The sequence below is a fragment of the Staurois parvus genome, unplaced genomic scaffold (genome assembly GCF_062004578.1).
Source record: "Staurois parvus isolate SC_StPar_1 unplaced genomic scaffold, SC_StPar_1.0 ptg000350l, whole genome shotgun sequence".
Taxonomy (NCBI): Eukaryota; Metazoa; Chordata; class Amphibia; order Anura; family Ranidae; genus Staurois; species Staurois parvus.
In genome coordinates this window covers 2,109,268-2,136,642 of record NW_028318146.1, presented here as the reverse complement: position 1 = coordinate 2,136,642, position 27,375 = coordinate 2,109,268, and the positions used below count along the sequence as shown (strand labels likewise).

The 27,375-nt window shown below is 43.2% G+C and overlaps 1 protein-coding gene across 1 annotated transcript; it reads right to left on the bottom strand.

The window, feature by feature from the left end:
- Nucleotides 1–1,963: 1,963 nt before the first annotated feature.
- Nucleotides 1,964–25,917, bottom strand: CCND1 (cyclin D1). The gene is made up of 5 exons (XM_089684573.1): nt 25,590–25,917; nt 22,837–23,052; nt 21,612–21,771; nt 10,321–10,469; nt 1,964–6,316 (listed from the first exon to the last, which is right to left on the bottom strand). Exons 1-5 carry the CDS (start codon nt 25,779–25,781, stop codon nt 6,158–6,160), a joined length of 876 nt encoding a protein of 291 aa, XP_089540699.1. The 5' UTR covers nt 25,782–25,917; the 3' UTR covers nt 1,964–6,157.
- Nucleotides 25,918–27,375: the final 1,458 nt, after the last annotated feature.

The following is a 27,375-nucleotide window of genomic DNA, read 5'->3' as shown; positions in this document are numbered from 1 at the left end:
GTGGTGGCTGCACGTGTTTTCTTTTTTTTTCCCCAGACTTTTTTCACCTAGTGATCCCACCAGTACCATACTTCCTGTCCTAGGTTGACATTGCTCAAAGTACTTTAGTTATGAAGTGTTCTCACCTTAGAACGGGAAGTCTGTTAGGACTGCAGAACACCTCACCTTCTCAGATGGTTCCTGTAATTCATAAAGACTGGCACAGATTTTGCAAAAGCGTCATGCATGTGTTCTAAAAGTGGCTTGACACACCAAAAATTATATACCTGTCTAGAACTTTTAGAAGACATGCAAGGCACTTTCGCAAAATCTATCTCAGTATGCTGAGAGTGCTGGTCTTAATTACATAGTTTGTCTGGCTCAAAAAAGACAAAAGTCCATCCAGTTCAACCAATAAAAAAAAAAAAAAAAAGTTATAATCCTATACCCACAGTTGATCCAGAGGAAGGCAAAAAACCCAGCAAAGCATGATCCAATTTCTCCTGCTGGGAAAAAAAATTCCTTCTTGATCCCCAGAGAGGCAATCGGAGCTTCACTTTTGTAAGATAGGACCTGTCAGCATTTTATCTTGAATTTGTTGCAAGTGTTGCACCACAATGTGAAAGCAGAGCAAACTAGAACTACCTGATTTTGGCGCACGAGTCGCTGTCAGAACCAAAATGGTTTCAGATATTTTTAATCACCTCTACATCTGAAGCCATCCGGCTTGGTACACGAACCCTTGTTTCCAGGTTGCTAGAAAGTGCCCCAGTTCTGCGAATATAGCGCCTTAAAGGATAAGTTCACCCTGTTCCACCCACACGGATGAGCCATTTATTCAGTGTTCTGTGAACTACAAGTCCCGACTGCCTTAGCGGCTGTCAGTGTGTAGATTTCAATAAACTACCATGGAGCTGTGTGACATCCCGTACGGGCAAGAAGATATATTGACAGATCTGCATGGCTTCAGCGATCTGCTGATTGCTGGTGCAATGCTTTTACAGGCTCCTGGAGCCCAATTTTTTTTTATTGTTTTTTGCAAGTAAAAAAAACGTAAGTGCATTTATTCTTTTTGTGCAAAAGGTGAACTTATCCTTTAAGTCTTGGGTACATCCAAGTAGGAGTAGGCATACTAGTCTAAAGTTAAAGGCGGCTCCCAGGGCTCAACAAATCTCAGGTGCCAGGTCGCCGTGGCAGAAATTGCATCCTGGCATCTGGGTTCACACACTGCCTCACATTGTCAATACAGAAATGCCTCCCATTGACTTCAATGCAAAAACTCCTGTCAATAGCAATCATATGTGAACACTTCTCTCCGCTTGCCACTCCACTCTCACTTCCTAGTCTGGAACGCACCGATACAAACTCGCACAGGACCCTTTTCATAATGGTACTCCAAACACAATGATTGTGGATCACATCTGTGTTAACCAGCTCAATAGAAACACAAAATATCTAGCTTGTCTGCGAATCTGCATCCAGAATGGCATATGTGTGAACCAGGGCAGCTCCAGTCACACCTGGGTGTTTTGGGTTCGTGGCAGAATCTATTGCAAAACTCAGGTTCAGGTTTCACTTTTAGGACCCATTCACATGTGCGGTTTTATGTTCAGATCAGCAGATCCGCTCACAGATCCCCTGCTGATCAGGAGAGCAGCGAAGATGACAGGTCCATGCCCATTCAGTTTCTGCAGAGCAACCCCAGCTTTGCTCTATGCTGTCCATTTACACCTGGGTGCCTCTGATCAGGTCAGCACAAACGGAAGAGGGTGCAGTCCTCTTTAATGGGCCTTCAGGTAGACAGGTGTAAATGGGCACAAATCTATTTACATCTGCCAGTCTGTAGGAATGCATGGATCATCGATCAGGTCCACCTGAAAAAAAATGACAGGTGGACTCGATTGGATCGCCCATGTGATACTTTTGTAAATACGCTAAATAAAGAATATTAAAAACTTAAAAAAAAAAAAGAAGGCAAGAGAAAGGCTTTTAAATCGCAATTTATTTCTAGATTTTAATTCGCATTATAGTTTTCATACGACTCATAGTTGGCGAGTAATGTGTTACATGCAGGTCTGGCGGTGACAATGTGCGTTTCAGACCAGCCATCATGAACAGACAAAGAAAAAAAAAATGCACAAAGATGAATGATACTAAATGACATTTGAGAACTGTAGAAAAAAAAAACAAAAACCATGACATTACTCTTAGTACATGAATCGACCTTAGGCTTTGGCCTTTTAGGAGTTACAACGTTTAAACAATGTTTTTTGTGCTTCCCAATTAACCAACAACAGAACTGGGAGCCACCAAAGTTATCACATTTTGGTCCAGGAAAAGAATTGGTATGGATGACATGGACAGAAGAGTTCTTGAGGTAAACAGTGAAACAAATATTAGAAAGAAACAGAAGTTCCTGGAATTTGGACAAGATGTGTCAAGTACTCTTGGACCCTGACAGTAAAATGTTTGAAGTGAATCCATAAATCTATGGACTTTATTTTATTTCTCGCAAAATTTGGATTTGGTTTAGCAGCGTGCAGAATCCAGCTAATCCATTCTTCTGAATAACAGCATTAGCCAGTTTTGCTATGTATTCTATGCCATTACAAAAAAACAAAACAAAAAAAAAAAAAATACTTTGAGTGCAGTTTTAGCACCAAGCGCCTCCCAGCCAGTTTTGCAGCAAAGATATGCTACTTTGCAGCCACTCAGAAACTGGGAGGTAATAAGTGACGTGCAGATTTCCAAACAAGGAACCTCAGCCAAAAGGTTCAATCAAGTGGTCTAGCCTTTTTTAAACATTTAACATTCTATGAACAAACTAACATTTTATTTTTCCAACAGAGGTGCTATGACAGCCATTCCAGCAGATTTTGTATTCATCATTGACATCAAACCTTTGTTAGCCCGGATGTAGATAAATATTTTAAACTTCCTCTACTGTTGCAGAATTCTAAATCCCAAAACACACCCTTGGGGTTATTAACTGCCTTTGGGCTATTCAATCCAACCAATCACAGAACATCCCTCAGAATCAAAAGGTTCTTTGAAAACATAATTCTACCAAAATTTGCCAGACACGTTCAAAAAAAGCAAACTTTCCAAATTGGTAAGGCACAGTTACTAATCTTTTTTTTTTAATACCTGAACAGGCTGGAGGTCGTAAGGCAGCAGTTTAGATTTTGCTGGTTGCCCTAGTAGGACTAGAAAGGTCATCTTTGTAAAAACGTACCACTAGGCAGTAGGAGGGCTTCCCATGGCAATAAGCAAAAATTGTTTAATCTTCTGTTGAGACCAATGGACCCTTTAAAAGGCCTGCACATGCATAACAGAAGAACAGAAGAACTGGCTTCCATTTATAAAATTTGCAATCTTACCACCCTCTCTTTAACTGTGCCTGAATGGAGAAGTGATGATTTATGTTAAGGTTTTTAAGACTGAGAACCCTGTAAAGGGTTTAAAGCAAAAGCTGATCCCCCTTGGTCACACTTCTCCCAACAAATAGTTAATATCGAAACCAACTTTGCATACACATTCCAATACAAATGAGAGCTGATCTGAAAGGTCTGTAATTTTTTTCCTTCCAAAATATACTAAAAATAAAAAAAATACATTAAAAAAATGTTTTTTTTTTAAAATAACGCAACTTCTGGCACCCAACACAACTTGCAGGTCTAAGAATGACTGGGACAATTTAGACCTTGTCTAACGTGACAACAATGTGACATGAGGTATTGTGAAATAGGAACCTTTTTTTGGAATAGAGCAGTAATCACATTAAAGTAAAATTGACCACATACAAAATCTAAAAGAAAAAAAACAAAACTAAAACAAAAAACATGGAAGTCAACAATATAATTTTCTATGAGAAAATTAAATTCTAGAAAATGGCAGTATATATCATAACAAAACAAAAAAGACTACAACATTATAGCAGCAAAATAAAACAATGACAAAAAGATACAGAAAAGCACTGTATGTTTTTTTCCAACTTTTTTTTTTTTTTTTTTAAACTTTGCTGGGAACTTAAATCCATAGCAGCTTTAATAAAGATGGGAGACTAGTCTCCATTTACATGTTTTTTCCATTTTTTTTTCCTTTTTTGTTTTTTTTACACAATCAAAACCATAAGGGCACCTTACATACTCAGTACATTTCCCCTCTGTGAAGTCTGTCTTTTCCCTTCAATCTAAATTTTTTTAATTATATATAAATAGAAAACGTTTGAGAGGTTCAATGTGCAAATTTCATATTTTTCTATTTTTTTGTGTGTTTTAGCTAAGAACAAAATAAAGTGGGTGGAAACAAGTCAAGACAACCAATTTCAAGTACGCCATTGTCCACAATTCATTTACAGTGCTTTGCGTAACGACAATGTAAAGCCATTGTCAAGGGAACCTCTAATTTATTTATTTTTTCTCTCCCGCAACAGAATGGGACCCACAAAAAAAACAAACATTTAAAGTGGAAATTGCATTATGTCTTGTTTAAAGGTGATACTGGCCTTGTGAGGATTTCTCGCAATAAATATTTATTTAGCCTTAGCCATAAATTATATAGTTTAGTGTTAAAAAAAAAAAAAAAAGTTCCATTTAACATTAACTTTAGATAAAGCCATAGTTCTAACTTGCCCTTATGTGACGTTATAAAGTTAAACACAGCGGACTCCCGGAACATTGGTAGGCTTCCTTATATTTCACAAGAAGCACGCAAAAGGGAATCTATGTACTGTGCCAATGCAAAATATGTCTAACCACACTTCTAATACCTGGATAGGTAGCCTGTGGCTTTCAGGCTAAAAAATGAAGTGCACTTGTCAGCTATATAATGGGAAAGGGAACCATTTTGTAAGTTGGTCCCCGCAAACTTCACTATTCCCTAGTGAATTGATAGGCTGCATCTTCACAAAACAAGGACTGCTTAAGAGGTGCCTATTAACTCCCAGAATACTTCAAGCCACAGATTGCCTAAGCCAAGTTGAGCTTAATAGTAGTTATCACTTGCCATGCCATTCAAGACGCAAATACCAAAAAATATCAATGTAGTTCCAAACCATTCCATTTGTTTTTTGTTGATTCCCACATACAAAAACCTATCACTAAAACTTAAAAAGGACCCAAAGTGCTTTGAAATGGAATGGTTTTAGAATCTTAAAAAAACAAAAAACAAAAACAAAAAAAAAAAAAAACACAAAACTAGGACTGTGGATTGAACCCAATAGTTTAGGCTTGCATCCTCTAGGGTGATAACCAGTTTTGGTTTCTTTGTTTTTTGTTTTTTTGTTGAAAGACTGAGGCAGCTACAAAAATACAAAGATTATAAAAATATATTATGTTCACTATGTCCGTATCTCTTTATAATAGAGTAAAAATATGGGCAGTAAACTAGAGCCTTGAGACAATGCAAGGTGGGGGGGAACGAAAAACAAACAAAAAAATTAAAACTGGGAGCACCCAACAAGCCTCAGGTATAGACAATCCACATTGATACATAAATGATTAACATAGTAATGCACTATACTAAGATATACTATTGTATGGGTTACAATAACCATTTATAAAGTGAAGAGGATACAAAACTAAGGAGGTTAAAAAAAAAAAAATTGTAAAGAGAGAATATAAAGTGACTACATGCAATAGCAAGCAGAATACAGAAACGCTTAGACTGCGCAAAAGCGATAGGCATTTTAAGAAAATATAGAAATGTTTGTTATTAATCTAACTAGAAGCCTCTTCTACATTAAAAATGGCTGTTTACACATAAGGACACCAAATTTTAGTACCTCCCCTGGAGACATTTGTCTTGTGTTAATGCCTATTTTTACAACATACAGACATAAACACCTTTAATATAAAACTAGCTCATTAATGTCTTATAAAAATCCTTTTTTTCTAGCACAACACCGGTGAAGGATTATGCAAATACTATTTTCTCTTTTTGTGTTTTTTGTATGAGTTTTTTGGGGTATTATTTTAGGTCACAGGTATATAGGAGAAACAGCGGGTTTTTAACCCTTGGTTGGTATGAATGTCCATAGGTTTGGCTCTTTGTCTTTTTCCCCATAATGGGGGGTGTGTGGGAGATATTCACACTGCAGAGCTTTTTCCACACATTAGGCTCCGTAGAAAAGGAAAAGCCACCTAGTGAGTCTCTGTTGGATCAGCTTAATCCACCATCAGATGTTCACATCTCTGACGTCAGTTGGGGTGCAGGAAAGATCCGTTTCCTCCACCCCGGACTTTGTGTCTGAGGTGATGTTGATCTGTTGGGATGCTTGACGCAAACTTGACTCCAGGAGTAACTCAATCTGTTCTTGGCAGGCCCGCAAACAGTCCTAGGATGAGAAAGAGAAAAAAAGAAAGAAAAACCCATTAGTGGCTATTCAACATTTGTTGCAAAGTTATGTCACCCACCGTGTTCAACCCCCTTAACCCTGGAAAGGAAATCTGTCCAATGTTCTACCATACCCTGCAAGCCATAGTAACGGATGGCATCTTGCAACGTTATCAACAAGATATTATCTCTCTAGTTAAACATTTCTCTTGAATCAGCCTTAATACATTAGACAACCTATTCTCTAGTAGAGTGGACAATCCTATGTTAGTTGTGTGATTGACCATCTCAACAGTCAAAAACAAGTTGTCCATAAATTGCCCAATTCAAACAGTGGTCCAGTTTTTCACCTGTTTTAAGAGAGCTTATCGCAATGCTAGATAAAATTTGTTGGGTGAATCAATGTATCAAGTGTTTCATTCATTGATGCTTTCCCCAAACATGTACAATTTTCCAGAGCTGTGATAACCAGATTCTCCAGGATAATAAAAACTCTGATGAGACTTTAAGCAAACTGTGAACTTTAATTTATTTCTCTATTAGGCCTTGTTGATGTGTTCAGTCCTATTTACAAATTATCAGTTTCATGTCCAAAAGTATTAATGTATACTTGGAATTAGGTCAACAGAAAATTGACCAAAAAAGAAGCCTGGCTCTCAGGTTCTTCTGATGGCATTTTTTGAGGGTTCAAGAGGACGGTCCAGGATTTCCACTGACTAAGCCCAGCTATCTGAAGCTTAAGCCCAGCTTAGGTTCATTAGGTTTCGTCATGGAGAGACAAATGAGGGTTGTATGAGCTTTGTGTGCAGCTCTGATACCAACCCTTTAGACCAGCGGTTCTCAACCTGGGGGTCGAATGACGCTTTCACAGGGGGCGCCTAAGACCATCGGAAAACACATATTTCCGATGGTGTTAGGAACCGAGACACCGCTGCTCTATCCGTCTCCAGGTGTGGGCGGGATGACATGCCGCCCCTGTCATCTGGACACACCCTCGGGATCAATCCTCGCCGGTGATTGGCCGCCGGAACTGTAGCTCAGGAGAGGCACACAGGCGGCCAATCACCAGCGATGAGGTGGAGCTTGGAGAGGAGGAGCCGAGCGGAACCGCGAAGATCGAGCGGGTGCAGAGGAGGAGAGCGGCCGGAGAAGGAAGACAGCTGACAGGTAAGTGTCTGTACCATGGGGGAGGGAGGGAGCGAGCGAGCCCAGGCTGGAGCAGGGGTCAGCAAGGTAAGTATCATTGGTGTCAGTGGGAGGAATAGTGCCCCATCATTGGATTCACTAATACCAACGATGGGGCACGATTCCTCCCCCCACTGACACCAACGATGGGGCACGATTCCTCCCCCCACTGACACCGATGGGGCACTATTCCTCCCCCCACTGACACCAACGATGGGGCACTATTCCTCCCCCCACTGACACCAACGATGGGGCACTATTCCTCCCCCCACTGACACCAACGATGGGGCACTATTCCTCCCCCCACTGACACCAACGATGGGGCACTATTCCTCCCCCCACTTACACCAACGATGGGGCACTATTCCTCCCCCCACTGACACCAACGATGGGGCACTATTCCTCCCCCACTGACACCAACGATGGGGCACTATTCCTCCCACTGACACCAACAATGGGGCGCTATTCCTCCCACTGATACCAACGATGGGGCGCTATTCCTCCCACTGATACCAACGATGGGGCGCTATTCCTCCCACTGATACCAATGTTGGGGCGCTTTTCCTCCCACTGACACCAGTGATGGGGCACTATTCCCCCCACTGACACCAATGATGGGGCACTATTCCCCCCACTGACACCAGTGATGGGGCACTATTCCCCCCACTGACACCAGTGATGGGGCACTATTCCCCCCACTGACACCAATGATGGGGCACTATTCCCCCCACTGACACCAATGATGGGGCACTATTCCCCCCACTGACACCAGTGATGGGGCACTATTCCCCCCACTGACACCAGTGATGGGGCACTATTCCCCCCACTGACACCAGTGATGGGGCACTATTCCCCCCACTGACACCAGTGATGGGGCACTATTCCCCCCACTGACACCAGTGATGGGGCACTATTCCCCCCACTGACACCAATGATGGGGCACTATTCCCCCCACTGACACCAATGATGGGGCACTATTCCCCCCACTGACACCAATGATGGGGCACTATTCCCCCCACTGACACCAATGATGGGGCACTATTCCCCCCACTGACACCAATGATGGGGCACTATTCCCCCCACTGACACCAATGACGGGGCACTATTCCCCCCACTGACACCAATGACGGGGCACTATTCCCCCCACTGACACCTATGACGGGGCACTATTCCCCCCACTGACACCTATGACGGGGCACTATTCCTCCCACTGACACCAATGATGGGGCACTATTCCTACCGCTGACACCAATGATGGGGCACTATTCCTCCCACTGATACCAATGATGGGGCACTATTCCTCCCACTGACATCAGTGATGGGACACTATTCCTCCCACTGACACCAATGACGTGGCACTACTCCTCCCACTGCAAAATTACAGTTATGAAGTAGCAACGAAAATAATTTTATGGTTGGGGGTCACCACAACATGAGGAACTGTATTAAGGGGTCGCGGCATTAGAAAGGTTGAGAACCACTGCTTTAGACACTAGAGCATTTCCAGGAGAGCTGCTTCCACAGATTAAAGCTCTTGAATTACCTATGGTGGGACCTATCCCAACAAGTAGTCTTTATCAGAAACCAAATGTCGGTGAAGGGCTTTGCTTCACACTTACTTTGCTGTCCTCTAGAGAAAGTTAACGAACCAAGGGTTCACCATCACTGAGCAGTAACCATCACTTCAGAAGGAACCAGAAAGATTTTCACCCTCTCCTGTCAAACCTCTATTATAAACTTCAAAATGCCCTAGCAAAGTTGTTAGCTCCAACTGAACTGATAAGAAAACAAAACAAGTGTTTCTGATCCTTGCAAATATAAATAGTAAAGGCAAGAGGTTAATTTTAACAAAAGGCCACCGCAAGTACTCTATAAATGACCCTAAATGATATTTACCAGAGAGCTAATGAGAAGGAATGGATGTGTGCCTAATGTGGAAAAACTACAGGAGTTCTCAGAAAGAACGTTTTTTCAGCTTATGTACCTACTGATCGGAACTTGTCAATAGGTTGGTTTGTGGTGTTAATGACTTTTTTTGTTCGGCCAACTCACTGGTCAACCAACATCTGCTAGTTAAGTTCACTCGGAGCAATTTCGGGTTAATTACTTTGAAATAACTAGTACTCCTGAGAATTGAGAATGCTTGTTTTGCAGGGAGAGATGTTTTAGCTTGTTGGGGGAGCTGTGGATTGACTACATTGCACCCCTTCAAAGGCAACTTTAACCAGTCATGTGGGTGCTGCATTCTGCAAAGGTAGAAGGAATCACTGTTTGCCATGCTGGTGCTCTCTTAACGACAGTCAACTCCTCTCAGTGAAAGATCTGGGCTACTTTACACAGCCTAAAGTGATGCTAAAGTTTTTTTTGTTGTTTTTTTTAATAACAAACTATGTCTATACTCACCTGCTCTGTGCAGTGATTTTGCACAGAGCAGCCCTTATCCTCTTCTTTTCAGGTCCCCGCCAGTGCTCCTGGCTCCTCCCCCTCAAGCAATGCCCCCAGGAAAAGCCACTCTCCCTGGGGTCACATCTGCATACACATCCCCAAGCAGCTCCTCTATGCGCCCATAAGACACAGAGCCATGCCTTGGCCCCACCCCCTTTCTCTCTTCATTGGGCGCTGCACACAGGTTTTTATCTTTATGCATCGAATACATGAAGGTAACAAAAAAAAAAAAACCTTAAGCCTTAAAAAGTATAAAAGGGCAGTATTACAACTATGTAGGATGCCACATGGTTATTAACACAATAAAGGGTTCTGTAGTTCTTTAATGCATGCCAATTACTGATGATACATTCAGCTGCTATAATATCTACTTACCGGATCACATTTGATGATTTGTGATAAGAAGACTGTAAGGCACTGAGAGGAGAGGTTGCTGTCTGTGTTCCCCAAATTGAGACCCTGCATGGCGGCTGCTACGCTTCCAGCTGCGATCATTGAAGGAGGGTGTGATATGAACTTTACATCTGCAAAAAAAAAAAAGAATGAAAAATAAAGTTTAGAATACTGCTACAGCTCAAGACTAGGGTAAGGAGAAACAATGGATACAATGATAGTTACTTCTCTAATCAAAGCTAATGACTGAACCAACATAAACTGTGTCACTGCCTATTTTTAGGCAAATTTGGTCAACACCCAGTAAAAAAAAAATGTGTTTATTGAAACCTGAACTAAAAATACATAGGCTGCCAGGACTAGCCACTGCTTCTAAAAATACTAGCTGATTGGCCATCATGATGGTACCAATGGGCTTTGCCCGATTCAGCTGAGACTCATGTCAAGCTTGTAGGAGTAATTACAAGGACTGTCCAGATTACATCTTTTTTCAGTTGATGGTATCAATGTCTGCTATTGCCTGAAAGAATTTTACAAGCGGCCAAAATAAAAAGATGACCCACAACTGCAATTACCTCAAGTCAGGATGAGCATATTCTAATGTGCTAAAGCAATACTGACAACAGAAAAACAAGATGCAACGTAGTTTACATAGCAATAGTTTGTTTTAGGACAGTATGCCATCTACTTAGTTAATTATTTAAATGAGTAATCATTATATTTGATTATTAATTCTCCTACATTTGCTGGCTGAAAGTCCATTTTGTTATTAGAAATTACAGCATACACCAGTATCTTCAGGTCATATACTTGACCTGCCTGGAGTCTGCATGTTCTCCCTGTGCTAGTATGCGTTTTCTTTGGGTATTCTGGCTTCTTCCAACACTATAAAGACATGCTGGTAGGTTATTTGGCTCCTATCAAAAATAGGCCCCAGTATGATATTCTACTGAGCAGGCTCAAATTGGCTGCCATCTACCTCAACAGCACATAAAATGCTTTGAGTCCCCAGGAATAAAAGTGCTATAGATATAAAGTTTGGATTAAAACTTTATTGCTTAAGGTGATTGTAGCCTCAAGTCTACTGAAGTAGTGCTTGGACTTTGAAGGGGGTACACCCCAAAAGTTTGGATGCTAGTACAAAAAAAAAAAAAAAAAAAAAAAAAAAAAAAAAAAAAAAAAGAAGAAGAAGAAGCATCAATTAACTTGATTAAAAAGGAAAAAAATACCTGGCTGACTTGAAACCTTTAAATGTGCATGAAAAAGAAGGGAGAAAAAAACTCTCTCTCTGACAGTGTTCATGTCATGACCATGATCTCAGGGAACTGTACAGAAAAATCCCTCATTTCTTCTTTAGAAACAGGAATGTGTGAACGAGGTGCCATTTTACCATATTGATGTCGCAGGAATGCAGTTGGATAAAGCACCATATGCTGAAGTCACGAGGATCTATAGTCTGGTAACATCCAGACAACTGGAAGGCACCCACCCTTCCCTGTGCCCCCTGCACTGGGCACAGTAAAAGTCAGAATACTTTCATGTAACACAATCAAGTCACTTTGGTTTCTTTGCACAAAAGAATTTGCTCTGTGCAGCTTTTCAAAGTGACCTGCCAATGCTCTTTCGCCGCTCCCAGGCATATTACAGCCACGGCTTCTAGGATTAAGGGGCTCAATTGTCTCCGGAGGCTCCCGAAGTGACAGCAAGCAGTTAGTAATAAATATCCTAAGGCTTTCACAATCCGGCGCTTGCCTATTCTAACCGAGATCACACCTACGAGATCCTTTGTAAGTGTGGAGCTGCCAGTCACTGGCGCCCATCCATCACGACAACAGAGGCTCAATGAAATGCGCCAGAGTCAGGCGGCACTCTGCTACATTCTGATGTGACAATGGTGCCAGGACACCGGGACCCCGTCCAAGCTGCATTGCTGTAGGTCTATACAAAAGTGGTCTCGTGTTTCTTGGAGAGGACGGACTGCCCATTCAGCAGCCGCATCATTCTCTCAAGAATAATCCACTTTTTTTTCTTTTCTTTTTTATAGCCCTTTTTCTCTTTCCTCTTCAGACACAAAAAACTACTCTACCCTTCGTATTAGGAACAGCAGCTTGTCAGTGAAAAAAAACAAAAAAAAAAACAAACAAAAAAAAAAACTGCAGCTACATTTTTTGGCTCCAAATCATAATATCGGTAGTTAGGTTAAAAAACAAATAAAAAAGCAAAAATACCACACTACACCTCTGACAAATACAATCTGAGCAACTGACCTGGAACAAACATGCAGAAAAAACCAAGTCAGAACTACAGATCCGCATGCCTGTTCATCAGCAACTCAAAGCAATGAAGCCATTACATCACTGGGATACCAATGCAAACCGTCAGTTTTCTATAATCCATCAGAAAGTTTCCAAAATGTTCAAGAGTCTTCTTGTCATAAAATACTACACAATCCAATCAAATCTGCCCAAACCTGACACATGATTTGAAACCATCATGTGCTCATACTTGTTGAAACAGCTTCTAAATTAGATTGATAAAAGCCATTCCTTTTTCTTCAGTGACACCAACTGCCTATGTGAGCCCATCCATGAACTCCTATACGAAAAATTATAGATATCAACAATGGAGGCTGTTCAAACCAATTTGCCTATTACAAAAGATTTGGTTAAAAAAAAAAAAAACAAAAACACATTGATCAATGGTGTGCCATAGCTTTCAACAACCAATCAGAAATCACATCCAATGGGAAGTAGTGGAATCTAGCTGGATGCTATGGCTTACTTCACATCACGGTTTATTAAATAAAGTTTGCACCGGTTTATGTTGTAAATTAGTGCCAAAAAGGATGCTGATGAAGTGCTCAAATCTAAAAGCAACCAAAACAGAAAATCAGTTGTGAAGAGGCAGGCTGCCTTGGTAGATCTTTCTCCCCACTGCTGATAGTTCTTTTGCCATGCTTCCCTGCCACTCTATTCGTCCGCTGGAGTCCTTGGAAATGCTCAGTATGGAGGAGAGCATGTGACCTTCTCATCACAGTGCTCCGCATCTAAATCGGCCAATCACCAGGCTCAAGCACCGTCACAGATGTGGGAGGACGATTATTAGTCTTGTGTAAGCTCTGACATACCTAGAAAAGGAGTTTACAAAAAATGTGGGCTCCTAGAGAAGAGAAACTACGAAATCCATCATTTTGCCCTTGGTGGGAAAAGCAACAAACTCACTTTAACTCAACCGATTACTTTAAAACTAAAAGACATTTGGATGCCATTGGCTAGATCACATCTGTACTCATTCCCCCCATTCCACAGCACAAGGGCACTCTGAGCTCCTTTTACTGGAACAGGATGGGACAATGCAGCTTAAAGAGCTGTCCCGTGCAGCACTGTTTGCAGAGTCATTTCCTAAGTTTGCTTTAGGAACCTGCTCTGAAGAATGGACTGTTGACACAAAGCTCCGGCAGTTTCTCAGTGTTAGGTGCTGTCTGCCTGTTTGCTGTTCCTTTAAGTTCTTTTATGCATTAAAATGAGGGATTGTTGTCTTCCTTAATCATGGGTACTTTAAAAATAATAACGCGGACACTGATAGGATCTCTGAGCTGTTAAATCATAGCTCAGTGCACTCTTGTATGTTCAATGCCTTCTAGCTACTACTGTATTCAATCCTCAAAAACATACAGTGATGGACCTTCTCTAGGTTTGAGTTTATGCTTTCTGTAGACAAAACTAGATGTTGTATATATTCTGGAAACATCATTTGTTATCAGTACTAGCTACAATATGGGACCAAAAGGTGTGTTGACACCTAACATATCCATATGGACTTGTTGGATGAACATCCCATCCCAAAACCATGGTCACTGATATAGAATTGGCCCAACCTTTGGGGCTTTAACAGCCCTCACTCTTCTGGAAGATTTTCCATGAAAATTTGTAAAGAGTGTGTGTAAATGTATGTTTATTAGCCAAAAAGCATTTGTCAGGGCAAGCACCGATGTTCGAAAAGAAGACCTAGTTTTTAAAAAGGCATTCCCAATTCATCCCAAGGATGTTCAATTGGGTTAAAGGCAACCAGATGTTCCTCCACAGAAAACTCCTTAAACCACATCTTTATAGAGTCGCCTTTGTGTCCAGGGGTACAGCCATGCTGGAAGAGGAAGAATCTTCCCCAAATTGTTGCTAAAAAAGGTTGGAAGTGAAAAATGGTCTATAAAAGTCTTTGTGAATGTCCACATATAAATGTATGTCCTTTAAAGGTCTAAATGATCCCAACAATGCCTTTATCTGCTATAAAAAAACCCAAAATATATCAGATAAAAGATAATAAAAGTAGTTTGCACAATGTCAAAAAGCCATGCAAAATCTTCACAAAACAGAAAATAAATATTGGCTGATTTCATATTAACTTCTACTGAGAATAGGTCAAATCAAGACACACTTTCAGAAAAAGAGAGAAGGGAGGGGTGCAGTATTATTAATAGGGTCTCCTTGAGCTGTCTACAGCCCATAACTGCTCCAGACAAGAAGCACGTCCAAGCTGTTTTGTTACATTTAGCACGGAATAATCTGTGGCAGAGGCCACTAATTTCAGCATATTAATCAAGGGGGCCTCTGGCTCTGCAGTTGGAGTGTGTCAGTATTGTCAGACTCCATTGCTTCATCTTGCGCTATTGAACGCTCTGGAACAAGAGAGAAGCTCTGAGATGAATTGAACCTGACACGGACACAAAAGAGAAGGGGCCTACACACATCCCCGGCAGCCTATCTGAGACTTCATCCAAAAAGAATAAACAAGCTCAGCGTTGATAAAGAATAGAGTGCCAGCCACCATGAAGGGACACAAAGCAGCACCCAGGCTGTGCAACGCTAAGGTGGGGAAGAGGAGGGAGGGGAGGCTTCCAAATTTTGTGAACACCCCCCCACCACTACCCCTCCTGTAAAAAGGAGCTGTTCAGTCCATCTGAGCGCCGAGGCTATGAATGAGAATCTTTTCATGCAGCCAAATCAAACTTGAAGACATCAATCACTGCAGAGAGAGACAACAGGCAGCGACTAGCCTCCTAACTCATGGCAATTGTACGGGCTGCCTGTTGCTCTATGGTGGTTCCCGCGTTTATGTTTGGACAGCATGAACAACACAATCAGCCAGCCTTCATTACAAGCATGCAGGCATTAAGGAAAGGCAATAGGTTCTACACGTTAAATTACACATACCTAAACAGAAAAAAAAAAATTGATATCCTCACATTCTACAGGGTGGATTCGTAAACTGGAAAAGCTCCAAATCCCTAGCTAGTGTCACAAGATTCCATCTCTGAAAAGAGAATTTCCAGACACCAGTTTCAGTGTAAACTCAACTCATCCACACTGCAAACTGAAGCTAGCCTTACTAGCAGCAAACGCGCCCAAGAAGACAACTGGTGGCTAACCTTTGTCTACTTCTACTGAGGACAATAGAAGCACATGTCCTAGGACTCTTTGAAATGCCCCATGGCTTCAAATTGTATCGAGAACGTGCTAGAAAAACCTTTTTGGCATTCTATACCATATCCTGCCAAACAGATAAAATACGTGCCCTGTAAAACGTGGAGGAAAAGAAAAACCATTTACTTTTTCAAAAACTTGTCCAAGCAAGCATTGTTAGAATGCCAAGTCATAACTGCCACAAGCAATTCTGACAGTATTTATCATTTTCTATTAAAAAACAAATAGTATTTCTCCAAGAAAAGTAAATCCCAATCTTTGAAAGTGGGTCATTGCCTTAAGAAACTTTTTTTTTTTTTTTTGTAACTGATATGAAATTATTGTGTATGCAGGTCCAATGTTCTCCTCACCCACACAGTAGACAGATCTGACCTGCTGATATAAAACTTGTTCTACTCAGTCTGGCTACTTCTAGGGAAAGGTACACAATTTTCTCTCCGTGTCACAATGCATTAGGGATTGATTTACTAAAGCTGGAGAGTGCAAAATCTGTTGCAACGGTGCATGGTAGCCAATCAGCTTCTAACTTCAGCTTGTTCAATTTAGCTTTGGCAAAAAAAAAACCAAACCTGGAAGCTGACTGGTTTCTATACAGAGTTGCACCAGACTTGGCACTCTCCAGTTTTAGTAAATCAACCCAAGTGTTTGGAGCCCAGTGAAAAGTGACAAACACCCAACACCAAAACACCCTAGTTACATTTGAGGAAAATATTCCAAACAACAGAAACGTCCAATGTAATATATGCACACACAAAGCAATCAAGTATGGTAACATCTCCTTCAACAAAGATAGGAATTAGGGCATAGCATATTATATATGAGGGCCACTGAAGTAAAATTGGTCTAAACACAGAGGAACCACTGAAATAACTTTCCAGTCTCTTGGGATACCTGCTATAAAAAGGAGTACATCTACAACTCATGCTACATTAGAGTGATGGTCAGTGGGTAGAATGCTCCTTGTACTTTTGGTCACTAGGAAGAATTACCCTCTTACAGATAGCTGAAAAGATTAGTGGTGTCAGTTGGAACTTATCCGAGAGGCAGAAATTGCTCATTGCTCAAGGAACCCCTAGCAACCTCCAGAGACACCCTAGGAGTTCGATGGAACCCTGGCTGAGAAACCCTAATCTAGGACAACCAATAAAGTTTCTGTACACTTCCTCAGTAGGGTTGCCCAATATGTAGGACATGCACAGAACCATCTAAGACATGGTCTCCAAACTGCGGCCCGAGGGCCGAATGTGGCCCTTTGCTTGCTTTTATCCGACCTTGGGGCACTTTTGTCCACGGATGCCAACAGTGGGACATAATTCCATCTACTGACACCAATGAAGGAGCTCAATTCCTCCCAATGACACCAACAATGGGGCCCAATGACACCAATGGTAGGACAGAATTCCTGCCAATGACACCACTGATGGGGCGCCATTCTTCTCAGGACCTTTTTTACGCCCAATGGCCAGTCTGGCCCTCCTAAAGTCTGAAGGACCATAAACTGGCCCTTTGTTTATAAAGTTTGGAGACCTCTAATCTAGGACAACCAATATCACCTACATGCTTCAGTATACTTCCCCACAGAAGTGGCACAGATGAACACCTGAGCTATCCAAGACGTTAAAACACATGACACGTCTGGTGAAGTAATGGATCCAACTGTCAGGCTTGTAGCCCCAAGACCTAACGCTCAACAGAAGCAACTGTTTAAGAGGAATTGATCTTATGAAGCCAAGTCCACAGTAAGTGATATTTCTACTTCTCTGCTTTGATTGATGGCTAACATGATACCGCTACATCATAAAAAGGAAGCATGTAGTTAGTGAGGAATCACAAGTTCCAGAAAGACTTATGGGGATTATTTACGAAAACTGGGGAGTGCAAAATCTGGTGCAGCTCTGCATAGAAACCAATCAGCTTCCAGGTTTTATTGCCAGGGCTTAATGGAACAAGGTGAAGTTAGAAGCTGATGGGCTGCCATGCACAGCTGCACCAGATTCTGAGTGCTCCAGTTTTAATAAATCTCCCCCATAGCTCTTTGGCAGCTGCAGCCCAAAAGCCCACCAAACCTGTAATTTAAAGAACTACAGAAGAATCAGTTTTCATAAGAATTTGGTGGAAAAAAAATCTGGGTTACAATTTTTTTGTAGGATCACCACGAGATTGGCAGAACTTTAAAAGGAGGATGCAGGTTGCTCAAGAGAAAACCCTTCTCCTAAGTGATCCCATTTAAACAGAATATATCTGAATTCAAACTACAAAGAACAATGAAGTTGTTCAAATTACAGTCACCCATAGCAATCAGATGAAACCAGAGATCAGTACAGAAAAGGTGGCCGATTTCTCTATTGATGCATATTGCTCTTATTAAATAAGGCCTGTTGCTCTTACTACATCTAAAGAGTCTATTATACAGCACATTGCTGGGAACTGCTGGGAAGTACGGGAAACCTGAAGACAAAGTATGCACCTTAGCTTTAAAACAACAGCGAAACAGATCAAAGTACCGGAATCTCAACAAGCTGGCAACCTTTGAACGGCTCCACATTCAGCAGGTTCACCGGTCAGAACAACACAAAAACAGATCACACGGCTGGCCGGGGCAAGGCATGATAATGCACATCCAACACAGCTCCTGGGAATGCAAGGCAAACCTGCAGCACTCACAGGGTTAACAGAAGCGCCCAGGAAAAATTCTCAACTGCACATCATTGGACACATCCAGTCCTATTAGACTGATTGAAACCGACATGCATTTTGGCACCCAGTGTCTCACAGCGCCAAAACATGTTTTGTTACATTCCAAGGCGGATAATTTGTGACCTGTTTGTCACCGTAATAATAGACGTGAATTGTAATTTGTGCCGCACAGCATATAAATCATTAACAAAGTCAATTATCAGGGGGATAAATATTTTAAAATCTAGGAGGGGGCACCTGCTTATGGCACTGCTCAGATGGCACAGAGTACATGGGATATATGGATTATATGTTCTCTGTAAGACATGTCACAGAGAACAGGTTCCAGTGTGTGTCAAGACTGATGGCAATCAATCATTCACTACAATGATGAGAATGACAACTAAAACTTTTTTTGGTGTAGGAAACATCAGGTTTAACCAGGCGATCTACTGAGCAAAAGGGCATGAAAACACAATATGGCTACTACTGGGCCCAGCTGCAGAGGGGGCCCTAACTAATTTATTCAGGTGGAAGGAGATTGCTCAAGGTATGATAAACTGAATTCAGTAGCCCCTATTAACTCTCAAATCCAAAAAAGGTACCTAATGGGGCCCATAAAGTTCCCTCCACAACACTGCACACATAACTGGGAAGGGGGGGGGGGGATATAGTCATGCTAGTTTTAATTACTAATCAACTAATCAACACGGTAATGGGGGGGGGGGGTTCCTGGGTATCTATTATTATTATTATACAGTATTTATAAAGCGCCAATGGTTCACTCAGCGTTGTACATTACAAAGGGGGACAGAACATGTGACAGAACAATACCAATACAATGCAAAACATGAGGGGATCGAGGGCCCTGCTCTTTCGAGCTTACAATCTAGGAGCTATTCTGTAACATGCAACCCATAAGGACAAGTTATCATTCTAAAGCCCCAGGCATTGTGGGGGTTATTTACTAAAAATGGTATTTAGCAAAATCTGGTGCAGCTCTGCATAGAAACCAATAACCTTCCAGAGTTTAATGTCAAAGCTTTGGGGCAGTACAGGGGCTAAATGCTTAGCACTTCCACCTGGCAGAACTAGGGTTGTTGGTTCGAATCCCAACCAGAGCTCCACCTGCCTGGAGTTTGCATGTTCTCCCTGTGTCTGCATGGGTTACCTCCGGGAACTCCAGTTTCCTCTCACACCCCAAAGACATGCTGGTAGGTTAATTGGATCCTGTCTAAATTGGCTCATGAATGTAAGTTAGGGACCTTAGACTGTACACCCCTTGAGGGTTAGAGACTGATGTGAATGTACAATATATATGTAAAGTGCTGCGAAAAATTGATGGCGCTATATAAGTACCTGAAATAAATAAGCTTAATTGAACAAGCTGAAGTTAGAAGCCGATTGGCTACCATGCACAGCTGCACCAGTTTTAATAAATCTCCCCCATAGCTCTTTGGACCAGTTTTAGCAAATCCACCCCATTATCTGTAAACTCACATAATAAATGTACCTGGAAGAAACTTGTGATTAACACAGTGCCCCTCTTGCTAGTCCTCTTTTTAATCCTTGCATCAAAGGTTCTACCTACGATTAATGTGTGGTTTCCCCAGCCACAACCTTCCCCCCCCTAACCGTGCCTCCAGCATAAGGCACAAAGCGTTAGCTGTGCAACTAGCAGAGATGTCAGCAGAAGACGTCAGCAGTGGGTGTCGGTTTCACCACCAGCGCTGGGAAAGTGTGACCGCACAGAGGCACATGCGCTGACCATTAGCACACAATGACATGCTTGGCTGAGCCGACAACTCTCAGTGACTGGGGGGTGAGCGCTACAACATGGCTTGTTTATCCAGCACACAATGTGTGGCATCCCTGCTGGTAAACAAAAGCGCCATGATGCCATCCTGATGCCAATTACATCCAATTAAATAAAGCAGCATGGGCCACCTATATTACAGAGCTGCTGTTTATGCACTTGCAAAATGAATGAAGATCCGATTAAATATTTTGTACTCACTTCATTCTTGCACTCAACAATATCTGGTGTGTGCCAAAGGCTGGCCATACATTATACAATTTTCTTGAGATTTTTGCTTTAGATTTACCAAAAACCATATAATAGGAGGTCAAACCCAAACAACACTTTCAGTTGTATCCAATTAGTCTGGCCCTTGCACTACATAGTTGAAGGTAAATCTAAAGGAATTTGGGCAGAAATTGGACAGAAAATTGTATAGTGTATGGCCAGCTTTAGTTATGTGGGAGCATTCCAAATTTTGATGCAATTTTTTTTTTTTTTAAGGATTCTGCTGACAATCAGAAAAGCAGCCTGGTTAACTATGCAATAGCAGACACATTCACGTGACCTGTGCAAGCACCTGGTTCAAATTTCAGTTGACCACTAACCGCAGTTTTGCATGCTGCAAGTCTAGTACTTGGACACATGGAGGCTTGCTTTTAGACAGATGGGGGAGATTTACTAAAAATGGAGTACTCAAAATCTGGTGCAGCTGTGCATGGTAGCCAATCAGCTTCTAACTTCAGCTTGTTCAATAAACTTTGACAATAAAACCTTGAAACCGATTGAACAGAGCTGCATCAGATTTCACATGCTCCAGTTTTAGTAAATCTCCCCCATGATGTCCTACAAAGACAGGGGCATCTTGCTGACTAGTCGTTTGGCAGGCTCCTCGACCATCCACCCCACAAAGTATTATTAATAGGGAATGCACCCCCACAACTTAAGTAAAAGGTTCTCTTTTGGATGTATCCGCAAAGTTTGTCAGAAAAATTAAGTAATGCATTCATTACACAAAACGTCCAGAAACCTTTGTACTCTGTATGGTCTCTATTCCATCCTCACTAGTGCCTTTGTACCCCAGAGCATGTAGTGGATGGAACACAAGAAAAACTTTTTTCCTCCCCAAGTTAAAAATATGCACCATGGCATACATAAACTTACCTTTTCCAGGACATTTTTTAACCCCCAAAAAAGCCAGTAATCCACATTGTAACATGAGGGGGTTAAATGGGCGCTTTACAGTGAGAGTGGTTATAGAAGGGTGGGCACCAGCGACAGGGGGGCATTTTCCAGAACAAGCCTTATAACACCCGTACCTGTAGCGCAGAGAGCCACAAAAGTCTGGGCGTGTTTGCGGATGATTTGCTTGGTGTCCTCAGTCAGTGACATTTTGTTAAGAAAATGTTCAATAAAGTCGTGAGGGGTGACAGAAGCCATGTCCCATTTCAGCTTATTCAGGATTACCAGCTCCATTAACTGTGGGGGAAAAAAAGAGAAAGAAAAAAAAAAAGGGGGGAAAAAAAACTAATGGTGAGAACTGGCTTTAGTCACTGAATACGTCACATGTCAGCAAGATGTTAAAAGAGAAATATAAATTGTACACACAAAGACAATACATGCATGCTGATAACAATATCAGGATAATTGACAAAAGATGTCCGCAGGACCTATTTGGCTTAAATTCTTATCCTCCAGCTGATAAGATAAGTAGCTAAAGAAGCACCATCAGCCCTCTGGCAGCTAGCCAAGCACTGACGATACAAAAAAGGTAGTTACCGTTTAAATTTAAACCAACACATTAACTGATGGAATAATTCAGCTCACTGTGTGTCAGTTATTAATTCACATATCAGTTGGAATCACCAATTCAGAAGCAGATAGCATTTCACATACAGCAGCTTTCCAGAAACTCTAATATTTTCAATGTTTCTCATTTGTATAAAGCTCAACATAATGGCATCTATACAGCTCTCTGTCCAACCCCCAAGTCCCAATTAGGGCTAAACTATAACTATGATGGGCAGCATTAAGCAGCGAGTGGATTTTGCAGCTGTTGTGCAACTACAAGGCTCAGCCACCCCTGAAAGTCAATGGCTGGCATGGCAGGCTCTGGATCTGCAGGATCTGCAGTTCTACAACATCTGGAAACCTACTGACTTCCCAGCAGAATTGGCCAGTTCCTGTGCAGTGTGTACACCTGATTCACTGCTAGGGGGCGCCAGATACAAAGTGAATGCCCCTGCATGTGTTAGCAGCATGCTGTATAAATGTTACATTGTTCAGGATTTCATAGGAAATGGCATGTAGCGTCTTTTCCCCAAAAAAATGTGTGCGCAAGAAGCATCGTGACACACTGCAAATACCTGTAGCACAAGAATTTACAGGGATCACACAGCGGGTTTTTTTTTTTTATCTCCAACTCAAGACAGATGCTCTGATCATAAAACAGACACCAAATACATCAATTTGCAGAGGGGGGGCTGATAAACAGATGTGCAGGCCTGCGATTGAATCCATTATGTACAGTAAACAGGAAATTACCAGTAATTCCTCTGGTCTGATGGAATTATCTGTGTAAATACAAAGTTTCTCTGCAGTTAAAGGGATGGTCTCCTTCATTTTGGACGCCAAAAACATGCACGTCGCCCCCAGGAGCTGCAGTCTGCTCTTCTTCAGCGGCTCCACGGACAAAAATCGATCCAGATAGTTCATGGCAAGGGGGAACACTTCCTCTTCGCACTTCTGTTCCTCGCAGACCTTGGGAGAAGGAAAAGCGCAAGTTACCAAACGGGTTCCAGAGAGAAAGGACGAATAATAGCCGGCAATCAACAACAGGAAGGGATTGTCAGGTTAAGAGTGAAAGAATATGTGAGCAATGAGAAACGTCTACATATGGCTGCAGACCGAGAGAGCCGGGGCTGTCCTGGAACTAGAGAGCACAGCAGGCATGCTGGGACTTGTAGTGCCACGGCAGCTGGAAAGGCTTGCTGCAGAACAATGCAGTGCTTTCCATGCGGTGTGAAGGCAAATCTTGACTATGGTAGATGAGACTGTATAACTGTACAGTTAGGGGCCAAAGGATCAGAAACCTCTCTAACCAAACGTCAATATATATATATATATATATATATATATATATATTTTACACACAAAGAGTTTATCTCCTTTCCTTAGCCTGGGCTTCATGCACATGATGCAAAAAGACATGACCTAGGGTCTTAAGCATAGCATACAAATTATATATATATATATATACACACACACACACACACACACACATACACATACATACACGTAGAAACATACATATACACACACACATACACATACATACACGTAGAAACATACATATACACACACACACACACACACTTGCATAAAGGCAGAAATATATATAAGAATGGGGCAAGGTCTATCGTGGGTACAGATAGATCGATATACCCCTTTTTTTGGCAATAGCAAGCTTTTTTTTTTTTTTTTATGTGAGATAGACATAAATACACATACAAAGTCACTGTTCTAGATAACAAAAAATTTGTACATGCACAATTGAGAACTTGTTGAGCCACGTTTACTGTGTCCTTGTGTGTGCAAGCATAGACTGACCCAAAATACTGGGACCCCCATTAACTGAGATCCTCAAACACTGAGGTCCCCAAAGCCCTTTCTTGTGTGAGCAAACAGGCTGTCCCCAGATACTGGGACCCCCCTAATACGGAGATCCTCAAATACTCATGTAAGCTCAGTGTAGGGTGTCCCCAAATACTGGAAATCCCCCCCCCTTCCAAATACTGGGATTCTCATAACTATGTGCTGTCCCCAAATACTGAAATTCTGGGGCCCCTCAAATACAATCTTTTGCATGCAAACATAGGCTGTCCCCAAATACTGAGATCATCACATACCTATGTGTGCACAAGTGTAGGCTGTCCCCAAATACTATGCCCCCCCCCCAAATACTATCTTATGTATGCAAACATAGGCCGTCCCCAAATACGGAAATCCTGGGGCCCCAAGATCCCATCCTTGTGTGTGCGCGCAACAGTAATACTGAGATCCTGGGGCCCCCACAACCCAACCTTGTGTGTGTGCACGCAAGTGTAATATGGAGATCATGGGGCCCCCAGATCCCATCCTTGTGTGTGCTCAAGGGTAATACTGAGATCCTGGGGACCCCAGATCTCATCCTTGTGTGTGCTCAAGTATAATACTGAGATCCTGGGGCCCCCAGATCCCAACCTTGTGTGTGCGCGCAAGGGTAATACGGAGATCCTGGGGCCCCAAGATCCCATCCTTGTGTGTGCTCATGTGTAGGCTGTCCCCAAACCAGAACTCTGGCCCACCTGGCGGAGGGAAGAGAAAGGGCCATGCGCTACAACATGATCCGCAGATAATGGACAGACTCTTACCCAGGATTTTATATATAGATCCCCCCTTCTGCATAGATCTCTAGATCCACTCTAGGAACCAAACAGTAAGATGTGGATGGATGAAGAGGTCTGCCATCTGTGGATCTCATAGATCCTGATATAGATGGGAGGAAGTGATCTATAGATAGATGGAAGTGATCTATAGATAGATGGGAGGAAGTGATCTATAGATGGGAAAAAGTGATCTATAGATAGATGGGAGGAAGTGATCTATAGATAGATGGGAGGAAGTGATCTATAGATAGATGGGAGGAAGTGATCTATAGATGGGAAAAAGTGATCTATAGATAGATGGGAGGAAGTGATCTATAGATAGATGGGAGGAAGTGATCTATAGATAGATGGGAGGAAGTGATCTATAGATAGATGGGAAGAAGTGATCTATAGATAGAATGGTGCCTGCAGTAGCAGAGCGGTGCTCTCTAGATGGGGGGGGTGCAGACAATCCAGAGTCCTGGCCTCCATTCTTCTCCATGCCGGGTGGTCCGGTGTGCTGATCTGGGGGGTCCTGAGATTGGAGGACACTCGGTCTCTGCACACACACAAGGACTTGTATTTTCTTGGGGGTGCAGTATTTGGGGGCTCAGTGTTTGGAAGAGGGGTGCAGCATTTTGGGGTCTAAATATATGAGGGTGCAGAATCAGATATATTTTGGGGTCTCAGCATTCAAGGGGTGCAATAAAGGTAGGTGAAGTATATGAGGGGTGTCAGTATATGGGGTTCAGTCTATATTTGCACACCGTGTCTGCTCAGTTCCCCCAAAGGGGGGCGGGGGGTCAGGGATGGACATGTGGAAGGACCCCCGCCCCCCTGCAGTGTGGCCCCCGGAGGAGTCCATGTTGGGCCCCCGGTCCGGTGACGCACCTCCAGCATCCATGTGGCGACGATCTTCCTCATGTAGGGGAGAACCTCCCTCTGCACACACTTGAAGTAGTTGGCGGACGGGCAGGCGGTCTCCTCGGCTTTCAGCATGGTCCGGAGGACTCGGTCAGTGAGGAGGTTCCGGTCCAGGTGAGCCCTCCGGATGGTGTCCACCTCACAGCACAGCAGCTCCATGTCGGTGTGATCCCCGCTGAGGAGCCCGGCGTGTCCCCGGACCGGGAGGAGGAGGAGGATGTTCTGAGCGGAGATGAAAGAAGAATGAGAGAGAAAGACGAGCCGGGCCCGGGAGAGGCTTAAACAGAGCCGGAGAACCGCCCTCCACCCTGCCCCTGCCCCTCCTCCTCCTCCATCCCCGACCACAGCCGGCCCGGGGGAGGAGAGACACTGAATACAGGCAGACCGCCACCGGGGGACAATGCGAGGGGACACCAGTGTGGGGGGACAATGCGAGGGGACACCAGTGTGAGGGGACAATATTAGGGGAACACCAGTGTGGGGGGACAATATGGGGGGACACCAGTGTGGGGGGACAATATTATTATAATACAGGATTTATATAGCGCCAACAGTTTGCAATATAAGGGAGACAGTACAATTACAATACATTTCAGTACAGAAGGAATGGGACACCCACGTGAGAGGACAATATTAGGGGGACACCCACGTGAGGGGACAATATTAGGGGGACACCCACGTGAGGGGACAATATTGGGGGGGACACCAGCGTGAGGGGACACTATTGGGGGGGACACCAGCGTGAGGGGACACTATTGGGGGGGACACCAGTGTGAGGGGACATTTGGGGGGGGGGGGACACCAGTGTGAGGGGACAATATGGGGGGGGGACACCAGTGTGAGGGGACAATATGGGGAGGGGGGGACACCAGTGTGAGGGGACACTATTAGTGGGACCACCAGTGTGAGGGGACACTATTAGTGGGACCACCAGTGTGAGGGGACACTATTAGTGGGACCACCAGTGTGAGGGGACACTATTAGTGGGACCACCAGTGTGAGGGGACACTATTAGTGGGACACCAGTGTGAGGGGACACTATTAGTGGGACACCAGTGTGAGGGGACACTATTAGGACGGGACACCAGTGTGAGGGGACACTATTAGGACGGGACACCAGTGTGAGGGGACACTATTAGGACGGGACACCAGTGTGAGGGGACACTATTAGGACGGGACACCAGTGTGAGGGGACACTATTAGGACGGGACACCAGTGTGAGGGGACACTATTAGGACAGGACACCAGTGTGAGGGGACACTATTAGGACGGGACACCAGTGTGAGGGGACACTATGGGGGGGGGTACACCAGTGTGAGGGGACAATATGGGGGGGGGTACACCAGTGTGAGGGGACAATATGGGGGGGACACCAGTGTGAGGGGACAATATGGGTGGGGGGACACCAGTGTGAGGGGACAATATGGGGGAGGGGACACCAGTGTGAGGGGACAATATGGGGGGGACACCAGTGTGAGGGGACAATAATAGGGGAACACCAGTGTGAGGGGACAATATTAGGGGAACACCAGTGTGAGGGGACAATATTAGGGGAACACCAGTGTGAGGGGACAATAATAGGAGGACACCAGTGTGAGGGGACAATAATAGGGGAACACCAGTGTGAGGGGACAATAATAGGGGAACACCAGTGTGAGGGGACAATAATAGGGGAACACCAGTGTGAGGGGACAATAATAGGGGGACACCAGTGTGAGGGGACAATAATAGGGGGACACCAGTGTGAGGGGAC